At 38.7% G+C, this 11779-nt stretch overlaps 1 protein-coding gene across 2 annotated transcripts in view; it reads left to right on the top strand.

Annotated features, from left to right (window-relative positions):
• The first annotated feature begins 1533 nt into the window (after window positions 1-1533).
• The window catches only part of LOC121863409 (translation factor Guf1, mitochondrial-like), a 63724-nt gene continuing 53478 nt past the window's right edge, over window positions 1534-11779 (top strand). For both annotated transcript variants that reach the window (XM_042362038.1, XM_042362037.1), the window contains exons 1-4: window positions 1534-1743; window positions 4474-4694; window positions 4973-5091; window positions 10943-11215. In XM_042362038.1, the coding sequence (XP_042217972.1) occupies window positions 1697-1743; window positions 4474-4694; window positions 4973-5091; window positions 10943-11215 (660 nt within the window). In that variant the 5' untranslated portion in view covers window positions 1534-1696. The remainder of the gene's footprint in view (window positions 1744-4473; window positions 4695-4972; window positions 5092-10942; window positions 11216-11779) is intronic.

Here is an 11779-nt window from a genome sequence, read left to right as displayed (position 1 = left end):
GATTGAAAATGTTCAAAGGAGGGCCACCAGACTGGTACCTGCACTACGGCACCTCAACTACCCCGAGAGATTAGAGCGCCTGAACTTGCCTAGCTTATACTACAGACTTAACTTGATTTGACTTGACGTATGTAGATAAGGTAGAGGGCTATTGCTTGTAATGCTGAGTGGGAGGACAGGGATTAGGATTGGAAGTACTGTAGTGGATTTCTGCCCTACAAACGCTGTTTGTCGCTGCATAGCCGACCCCGCGAATTCCACAGTGGTCTAGGTCAACCAGCGCCGCCATGCATCACGGAGCGGGGGTCAACTACTAAGCCACGCCAACCCCCGCTATTTAAGACCTGACCTCGTGGTGATCTCTGTCTTTCTACCTTCACCAACCAGCCAGCAACACCTCCTCCTCCTCCGCCTGCCTGGTGGTCCTCGCTCCCGCCGGAGAGCATGGCGACCCACAAGCTGGTCCTCCTCTGAGCATCCTCACCAACTACCTCGCTCTTCTAGCTACAGCCTCAAGCTACACCACCACCTCCGCCGCTGCCTGGCGGCCCTCGCTCCCGCCGGCGAGCATGGCGACCCACAAGCTGTCCTCCTCTGAGCACCCTCACCAACCAGCTCTCTCTACTCAACGCTTGTAACCATGCTGCCTTCCCAGCACCAAGCTGCATTGCACATCCAATACAACATGTATACAGAGAGCACATTGTGAGTTTCCTTTCTCCATCCCATCCTGAGTGTGAACACAAACATCCCATACCCCACAGTACTTTGGTGGCAATTTGGGGGAGGAGGGATTGGTTTCGGATCAAGGAAAAAGAGGGAGGAAAATTGAAGGAAAGTAAGAGATTGACAGTATCCGGGCTCAACCAGATATGCTGAGGTTATAATAATTGTATTTTAACTTACATCTTGCGTGATTAGGTTCTAGTTCTCAAGCCTTTTTCATTTAGTTAAAAATATGTTTATTTTTGCAGTAGCCATTATTCCAAGGAAGGGGTGACGATCTCTAGCCAGGTTCTTGTGGAGCTGGCTGAGCAACGTATCTTTTGATTTAATAAGAGTGGAAGGAAGGGGCAAGAAGACCAGTGTTCCGATCAGCGTATGTTAAGCAACATTTTTTTATAAAATTTTCCCCGCAAAGGGGCATCTTAAACCTTCCACTCTTCCTTTATTATTTTCCTTACTTCTCTTCTTCACCACCACGAATTTACACGTATTACAGTACAATACTGTACAGTACACGATGCTACACAGCACCACCCAATTAAGCAACGTGGGGCTAAACATGCATTTGAATTAAGCTCGTAACCCTTACCCGACACCGGCATATGATTTAGGCTCGTTTGCCAGTATTCTCGGAATATTAGGCTTTATTAGCCCACGTTAATGACAAAGTGGTTTGACAAAAACTCTTTTTCTAGTTATTTACTCATTGTACATCCCCCTCCTCCCCCAGTGTGTGCAGGCGCCGCAGGGCATGCATTAAAAAGCTTGGACTTCAAAAAGAACTTCTACTTGTTCGTTGTAGATTTTTAACATTAATTTGTTTACATTCTCCCGCCAGCACCGACTGTTGCCTCAGTGTTAAAGTAATTCACGATGGAATATACAAACCAAGGAATAAATCATAAATAAAATGTAAATAACAAAATATAAGTGGGAAGGACTGACATCATCCAGTAACAAGCTGTTGGTGATGATCTCCACGAGGCTCAACATGCGAGTACACCGAAATTTGTTGAGGTATTTAACATCCAAATTGTGTACTGAGTGGTCAATGATAATACCCTAGTCTCTTAGTGTTTCTGGACCATCTAAGTCAGAATTTCATGTAGGGACAATTAGTTTTGTTAATTGTCGAGTGAATAGGATAGACGTACCTCCAACTGGGCCCACACATTACTAACTCGGCCCACACATTAACTACATTAATTCGGCCCACACATTACTAACTCGGCCCACACATTACTAACTGGGCCCACACATTACTAACTGGGCCCACACATTACTAACTGGGCCCACACATTACTAACTGGGCCCACACATTACTAACTCGGCCCACACATTACTAACTCGGCCAATCTTAAATAACCAACTGGGCCCACACATTACTAACTCGGCCCACCTTGCACAATTCAAACAAGCGGTATTATTTTACTTTCGGACATGACGCTCTCCAAAGTTATAAACCTAGGGACTCATGTTCTAAAGTAAAGATTTACCAAATAAGTAGCTGACTAGCAGTCCGACTAATTACCCAAATGTAGCCGCAATGAAGTCAAATGATGGTCCTACATGAATAAATCGGACTGCCAACCACTTCTCGACTAGTATTTGGTGTCACAAAGTCACAAAAAATTGGAAAACTTAATTTAATCTGAGTTAATAGATCGCGTGCTTGTACCGAGGGAGCGAGTAATTACCCAAATGTAGTCGCAATGAAGTCAAATGATGGTCGTACAAGCGTAAATAGGGCTGTGAATCACTTCTCGATTATTATTTGGTGTCATAAAGTAAAAAAAAATTGGTAAACTTAATTTAATCTGAGTTGTGTTAAGTTAGGTTAGGTTAGGTACATGCACTCGATCTATTAACTCAGATTAAATTAAGTTTACCAATTTTTTGTGACTTCGTGACACCAAATACTAGTCGAGAAGTGATTGGCAGTCCGATTTATTCATTATTTGACTTCATTGGGTAATTAGTCGGACCCGCTGACTACAGGTTCAGGAATGAGTTTGAGATATGTTGGCTCACTGAAATACGATGTGTGGTATTAAATAATTTATTTTATAATGCTTCCGTTGAATATGTATATATTTTAAGTATTTTAACCAATAAAATTACTCACAATATTGGTTGTTCAAAGTGGGCAGGGCTTTAAAGCAGAGGGGAAATGGTAAATTACTTAAAAAGAACAACCAAACTAACCTTTCAAAACCTTACCTAACATTTCCTAACTTGTAAAAATGCTTAGAATCACCTACCATCACCTACAAATCACCAAAACATGAATAAGGTAAACTTTCCCTCTACTTCAAAGCTCTGCCCACTTTTAACAAGTAATACTGTTGGTAATTTTATCGCTTAAAATACAGTACAGTACTCGAGAAATATACATTCCTGACGGAAATGCTATAGAATATATTATTTGGCTAAACTGGAGGCTTCACAAGTGACACGTTATTTGTTTTGATGTTTATATTCTTGCTGTATTTTCATCAGTGAGTTCTCATATAATGGTAATTTTTAAGGAAAGTGCTCCGTTTGGTAGGTAATTAGGAGACTAGGCATACACTACTTTGTCTTTCTCTGCTCTCCGATTGATGCCAGTTGCCAGTGTATGTTTATGAATCACATGGGTTGGGTGGCTGCTCTCACGTCCACAAAAAACATAATACACCATATAATCGTAAGTTCTTTCTGTTTAAAATGCCGGAAGGTTGAGCCTCACGGCTAGGAAGTTAGGTTAGGTAGTTTCCTTGGTTAGGTTGGTGAGGTCTTCTTACAATGCTTCTGCTGCTTGTACACAAATATAATTACAATACAGTACATGCTTTGTCTTACTGTTAGTTAATATGAACCAATCAAACCTACCTATCCTAGGATGAAAATTGTTTTAGGTTTGGTTTAGGTACATTAATTTATGGTACTGTACAGGAGGTCCCTGACTTATGAATGCCTGCAGATACGAATGAGGCTGAACTCTAAATTTACAGTATATTTAATTTACCTGGTGACTTATTTTTTACTTTCATTTAATAGATTTGGTCATTCTCTTTCTTCCTTTCTCTTAAATTAAGTGATTTTAGATGTATATAAGGACTTTGGCTTTGGTATAGTGGGATTTAAATTTTTTTTCTGTAATATGCATATAGCAAGTGTTTTGTCTTGCATACATTTTCAACTTCAGAACATCCTCAGGAACGGAACCCGTTCATAACCCAGGGACCCCCTGTATACTGTACAGTACAAAGTAATTTTGCTGAGGTAAGGTATGGAAAAGTTGCTGAGTCTCGTTTGGTCAGTTGCTGGGTTGTGTTTGTCAACAGATGAAACACAAACATGGCATCCTGAAATGACTCTCTTGACAATCACCAGGAAGAATCGGCAAATTTGTTTTTAAGATAATTGGGATTCCTCCACCAGGTTATGGATATTCTTTAGGTAAGAAACAAGTTCTCTTTAGTAGAAAAATATTCATAAGTAGCAGTTTTTTTGGACTTGGGGGGGATGATGACAGAGTACAATACTGTATAAGTACATGTACTACCCCTGTACTAACGCAGTACCCTGTACAGTACTGTACAGTATACAGTGCCTCAGATCACCACTTCTGTTTCCCACACTGGGTCAATAGGCAGCCTTTGTTCTTTAAGGTGGAGGTGTTCTTAAACCTCATCTACGGTAGTCACACTACATGTATGTAAATATACATGGGTATTTATTTATTTATGTATTAATTTATTTCAGGTGTATACCTCGACTTTACATAGGAAAGAATTTAATAGCAGATGGCCGTGGTTTACATAGATCACATACTTGCCTAAATGTTTCCAAGGAATCTAATGAAGCAGTATCAGATGTCCCCAACTTAGCTTCATTTCCATTGGACCGAATAAGAAACTTTTCTATAATTGCCCATGTTGATCATGGTAAAAGTACACTTGCAGATCGTATATTGGAGTTAACAGGTATGTGAGAAATTTTTTCAGAATTTGGTTATGATATACAGAATTATATGAATAAGATTATGCTGTGTCATCTGACATGTACTGTACATAAGAATGTCATACAGTTTTGGTGAGTTTCTGTATACGTATTGTATGGCTTCATCTAGCACATTGTCTTACACCTTCCTTATCAATCTTCTTAAAATTATTTTGTGTTAACCTTTGTAGATATACCCAGCAACTTTACAGGTACAGGTATTTGTGTTTTACTTGGAATCTGAGAGGTGTTTCCCTTACAGGTGCAATAAAAAAAAACACAGACAACAAACAGGTTCTGGATAAGCTACAAGTGGAACGAGAACGAGGAATCACAGTGAAAGCTCAGACTGCTTCAATCTTTTATGAATATAGTGGACAGGTAAATTTGTGATGTACTTCTTGCAACAAGATCCAAGGTTGATGTGCCTTAGCATATAAATCATGTATAATGGACGAGTTGACGGTTCTGGGTAAACACAAGAAATACACTTAACCACGTTTGTAAAGTGATACGGTATATATAATTTGCAATAAAAGTAAGTCCTGCTATAATAGTCGAGATAAGTTTATTTCTCAAAAAACAGGGCCGCCATTTGCAATGACGTCACTAGTTTCAAACTCATCGCTGCAGTCAGAGGTAGTAGAAAGGATGGCCTCTTCAGACCCCCAAATGTCACGTTCCTCCGGTAAGTTTTAAGGGTGGGTTTTTTATGGTTTAAGTCATGGATGTTTCGTAAGTGAAGAAATGTGTGGTGAAGAGCAGCTTCAAACATAGGTTGGATGGATATATGAGCAATAGGGTTTGGGTGTAAATGGGACTGCCCAGTATGGGCCAATAGGCCCGCTGCAGTTTCCTCCATTCTTATGTTCATTTGGACATTAAAAACTCCCATGTTCACAGCAGCTCAGCTGCCATGATCTCTTACCTGGTAGACTTTCTCTTTTTTTTTTCAGTGCATTTACAGAGCATATCAGTACTAGATGGAGATACAAGTAAATTTAGAACTAATAACATTGTCTGGACTTAGTTTTGAGAATGCCTGTGCTAGGTAAACATGACAACATAGTGTTGTTATTGTTTTGATGATTCACTAATGAACCACTGGGATATATCAGCATTTATATTAATTAATGGGTAAAATTTTACTATAACTACCATAAGTATTTTGATGTTTAGATTCGAGATAGGCTATATTGGGTAAATTTTAAGTTTTGGTCATCCCTGTACTTAGACATGCAGACTATGTTTTTTTGCTGATGGTTTGCGATGTGTTATGAACGATTTAGACCTTCATTTCTATCGGAAATCACTAGTTTTGAGTTACTACCCCCCCCCCCTTATAACTCATCATACCCTAACCTAACATATGATCAGTATTTTCTTATGCGATCCCAAAAAAATTTGCAACAGAAATCCTGTACAGGTTGTACCTCTCTAGTCCGGCTACCTCGGGACCTGACCGGTGCCGGACCATGGAAATTTCCGAACCATGGAAATTCACCATTTTCCTGGATAGATAGTGACTTGTGCTTACGCTTGGAAACACTAGCACCACTTTCACTGCTCCGTGGTCTCTTTGAAGATATATTGAAGGGTTAAATGTTGTACAGTAGGTTCTCAAATTTTGGGAGTTTTTAATTCGATGTTTTTTATTTGGACACAAAAAAAAACCACTACGCAATTTAAAATTTTGATGGCGGAAACTTGAATTTCGACGGGTTTGAGCGGCCCTCCAACGTTCAGACATGCACAAATCGTGTAAGCAGTGTCATTTCTCTTATGTACAAAAGATTCATTATTGTTTATTACTGAATGTCTTTTTGATTTAATTAATTTTTATGTGTGCAAAATGAACAATACAATTCATTAATAATATGTATAATATTAAAACACACGAGAAAACGAGAAGGGATTGTTTTCGTTGATTACAAAACCAGTGACTGACTGGATCTACATATAAAACTGAAGAAAATAAGACCCTGGTTGTAGCTGTAGTAAAATTTATGTAAAAAATTAATATGGTTGTTTTAAGTAATGTTATTTAATGTTAATAAATGGAACAATATAAGTAGCTAACCATTAATGGTAAAGGAAAAAGTGAGCTCACGTATGTAAGTGTGCACATGTGAAAACATATCGTCATTACTCTATATAAGACTATGTAAGCAACACTTATTTACTGTTCATATATATTTTAATTAATGTTTCTGAATTTAAAAAAAAAATTCTACCCACCAGTGGTGGTAAAGTTGAAAACATAAGGACAGCCAATGTTGTTGTGTGTGTTTTTACTCGAATGACGAAGTTGCCAAGTCATCAGGTTCAACTCTAGCTAAAGCTGTAGAACATAAGAACTGTTCTGTGTTGTTTTTAGTTTTTATTTAACTTTATCTGTGTTATTTCCGTTCGTTTATTAGGATGTTGCTTTATTACAGGTAGTAATTCACCAAAATAGTAGGGTAAATAAGGCAAAATTTAGCCAAACATCGAAAGTACCAGACTCAAATTAATTTTCTCCATGGGCAAACTAAAATCGTTCCGGACCACAGAATGCCGGACTAGAGAGGTACAACCTGTAGATAATATGTCTTATTGTTTAAGTACTTAATCCCATAGTTATAATCTTAAGGTTCCCCAGATGACCAAAACCAAAATAATATCAATATTGTTTGAAATGTTTATACAGCTAGATCCCGACTTACGACCACATGGACTTACTTCCATTGGTACTTACGACCTGCTTTGACCGTACGTCCGTCGGGACATACGACCGCGGCAGTCGTGACCAAAAATATTTTCAAATGACGCGCGCATTTTCTATACCGAAACGTTTCCGTCCGGGGCGAGTGGGTGGCACGTCTCGGGTCGCCTCGTGGGTACACTCACTCAGTGGAGCGCTTTGTTTGTGTTTGACTGTCGTATCCTATACTGATCGCGCTGTGAACTTTCGTTATTATCATATTTAATTGACTTTATAATGACTGGAAAGCGTAAAAGTGAGAGTGCTGTTGGTGTTCCAAAGAAAAGGAGACAGGCAATTACTTTTGAGATGAAATTGAAGATAATAACACAGCATGAGAATGGAAAAACAGTAGCGACAATCTCAAGTGACCTAGGTTTCTCACACTCGACTATATCCACTATTCTGAAGGACAAGGAACGTATTCGTGAAGTAGTGAAAGGAACAACACCTATAAAGGGAAACTATAATATCAAAGAGAAGACAAGGTCCTATTCACGATATGGAAAAATTATTGGTGATATGGATAGAAGACCAGATACAGAAGCTTGTACCCTTAAGCCTTCTAACCATACAGGCTAAAGCAAGAAGCCTGTTCCAAAGCCTGAAGGAGCAGGCAGGAGATGAATGTGATCAAACCTTTACAGGAAGTCATGGGTGGCTTGATAGATTTAAAAAACGCTACAGTCTACACAATGTTAAGGTGAATGGAGAGGCAGCTAGTGCCGATGTTGGTGCTGCCGAAGCTTTTAAGGAGGAGTTAGATGATGTGATTGTGGAAGGGAATTATTTGCCTGAGCAAATATTCAATGTGGATGAGACTGGATTATTGTGGAAGCGCATGCCTGAGCGGACATACATCCACAAAGAGGCGAAAACAATGCCTGGATTCAAGGCATTCAAGGACAGAATTACACTTCTGTTGGGGGGGAATGTTGCTGGTTTCAAGCTAAAGCCCTTCATGATCTACCGTATCATTCAGAGAACCCCAGGGCTTTTAAACATGTCAGCAAGCACACACTGCCAGTGTTTTATCGCAGTAATAAGAGAGCCTGGATGACCCTAATACTGTTTGAGGATTGGTTCATGACTTGTTTCATTCCACAAGCCAAGGAGTATTGTCTGCAACAACGGATTCCATTCAAGATTTTACTGATTTTGGATAATGCTCCGGGACACCCACCACACCTGGACGACATGCACCCTGATGTTAAGGTAGTGTACATTCCATCTAACACTACCTCTATCAACCAACCCATGGATCAAGGTGCTATTGCTGCCTTTAAAGCGTATTATTTACGCACTACCTTCGCTCAGGCTGTTGCTGCTACTGAAGGTGAGAAAACGCTCAGAGAGTTTTGGAAGGAGTACAACATTTTGTCATGTATACAGAACATTAGTACATCATGGGATCAGGTTACAAAACATTGCATTAATGGAATATGGAAGAAAATCCTGAAAAGATATGTGCACAGTTTCAAAGGATTTAATGAAAATTAAGTTATTTCGGATATTAGTAACAAGATAGTGGAGTTAGGTAAACAGCTGGAGTTAGAAATTGATAAAGAAGATGTCGGACAGTTGGTTGAAAGTGTAGCAGAAGAGCTCAGTAACGAGGATCTTATTGAACTAGATGCACAGAAAATTGCAGAGGAAGAAGAGAGACAAAATGTAGAAGAAGAACCTGCACCCCCGAAAAAGTTTTCAGTGAAACATATGGCAGAGGCATTTGCTACAATTAATAAAGCAATGCAAATGTTTGATGACATGGATCAAAATTATGAGCGTTATGCCAAAGTTGACAGAACGATCCAAGATGCACTTGCTTGCTACAGAGAAATTTATAATGAAAAGAAAAAGCAAACTGTGCAGTCTAAATTGGACATCTATTTCAAGAAGTCCCCCAGTGCTGTCTCCTCACGCCCCACCAGTGCTGCCTCTTCACTCCCTCAAGATGATCCAATACCTTCAACCAGCAAGTTTCCACAGCACATAAACCTGTCTGAAGAAAGCGACATTGATGACCCACCCAGCCCTGTCTCCTCTTCTGCTTCTTCCAATTAATATAGTCTCCATGTATCCTGTAAATAGAAAATTATGGGGGCCCCGTGTGCATTCAGCTGACTACATTTAAGGTACGTGCTCAGTCACACTGTATCCATTCCTCATTATTTATTACTTTTACTGTACTGTATCCATTCCTCATTATTTATTACATTTAGTGTACTGTATTTCATTGTAGATTTTTTATTTATTTAAAAAAAAAAAACATTTATTTATTTATTTTTTATCTTTTTTTTTTATCATTTTTTATCTATGTCGGACTTACGACCTGGATTTGGGTCCCTAACCCCGTCGTAAGTCGGGGAGCTCCTGTACTATGAAATTTGTAGTATGGGAAGCTAATATCCATTGAATTAGTTTATGTGCTTAGTAATATTTATATACAGTATTCAAAATAATATTACTGTGTTGCACAGTAAAGCACAGTTAATTATCTAATACAGTCAACCCTCGTTAATTCGCACCTCTTTAATCCGGATTTCGGATAAATCGGACGAAATCTGAACTGTCCATATCAAATTTCTGGTTCTGGGATTGTCCCAGTTGCAATTGGGGTTGCAAATTCTGTGTCATTACTAAGGAATAAAGAAGTCACTGGTGTACTGCACTCTAAGATTAAGAGAAAACGGACGACTCAAGCGTCCTGAAGTGAGAGAAAACGGACTCCTATGACGGGGCACTCAAATAAACATACACATAGCTGTATCATGCAATATTATGCAATATTAACCCCTAAATCGGTTAATTCGGACAAAAACGGCTAAAACGGACACCCTTCCCCCCCCTATTAGTCCGATCAGCCGAGAAGGTTGGACAACTACAGCTGCCTTCCTCTCGCTGGGAAGCTCGCCCCAACCAGTGACGTCACAACCAATCACAGAGTTTTTCGCAGTCACGTGACTTTTTAGCAAATTTAACCCCTATTTTTGACACCTTTTGGCCCAATTTATTAAAAAATATCATTACCATAGTGAATTTAAGCGTTTTCTTTACCCTTTGACCTGCCATCTTACAAAAAAATTCCGACCGCCAACTCGTCCATTTTTAATGTGCATCAGTATGAAGACTGAACCTAGATTAATTGTCAAACCACAAGTGTGTAATGAGGTATGAGGTTGTAGGTACAAATGTGTAAGTTACCATTATTCACTGTTGAATAATGATATTAGCTTACCAACAACTAGCACTGCACACACAGCTACTCTTTAACCTTTGCAGTTTTTTTTTGTAAGAATTATTTAAATGAAATTAAAAAAAAATTAAAAAAAAAATTAATATAGCTATTTTTGTCAGTTGAGCTGTCCATGAATTAGGTTTTTAAGTCAAATTTCTTTTCTCCTGTTTTATAAGCTACAGGTACTAGCAAAATTTAAACCAGATTTTGTATTTACAGTACTCTACTTATTTATGTATTTTACATTACAGAACTACTTGCTGAATCTTATAGATACTCCAGGCCATGTTGATTTCACCTATGAAGTATCAAGATCATTGGCTGCTTGTCAAGGAGCCATACTGTTAGTAGATGCTAATGAGGGTGTTCAGGCTCAGACTGTTGCTAATTTTTATTTAGCCTTCACTAATGAAATAGCAATCATACCAGTGCTAAATAAGATTGATCTAAAAAATGCTAATCCTGCAAGAGTAAAGGAGCAACTGATGAATCTCTTTGAGATTGATCCAGATGAGGTTCTCTTGGTAAGTTAAATTTTCCTGTTTCATTAGTTAATTCATTCAGTCACATACCGTAATTTACAGCGGCTACTTTGTAAAACAGGCAGACAAAGCTGAGAGTGAGTTGTTACCATCTTTATGCATGCTACATTAAAATCCTGTTTACATTGTCAAGTTTGAAGAAAGATTATTTCTTTTTGGGTGAAAGAAATTGTAATCTGAGGCTCTTTAAATGTATTTCTTATAATTTTCTACAAGTTCCTTACTGCTTTTGCTTTGAAATCTTCTGTACTATACTCAAATACTATTACTGTACTTTCAACCACCTGGGCACAGGTCATCGATTCACAACAGGGCCTGGGGGTGAAAAAATATGAGTAATAAAACAAAAATTTGAGGATAAAAAGAGTACAGGGTATGTTAATTTACTGTACACCAAGATGCTGCAAAACCAGCTTTTTGAAGTGAGACAGATTATAAGAGGATGGAAACACAGAAGGAGACACAACATTCCACAGTTTGGCTGTGTGAGGAAAGAAGGATGTATCTATAATGGGTTATTCTAGTGTGACCGATATCCACACACAA

This window comes from Homarus americanus, unplaced genomic scaffold (genome assembly GCF_018991925.1).
Source record: "Homarus americanus isolate GMGI-L3 unplaced genomic scaffold, GMGI_Hamer_2.0 scaffold19518, whole genome shotgun sequence".
Lineage (NCBI taxonomy): Eukaryota > Metazoa > Arthropoda > Malacostraca > Decapoda > Nephropidae > Homarus > Homarus americanus.
The sequence above is the reverse complement of the archived record's forward strand: the minus strand, read 5'-3'. Positions and strand labels throughout refer to the sequence as shown.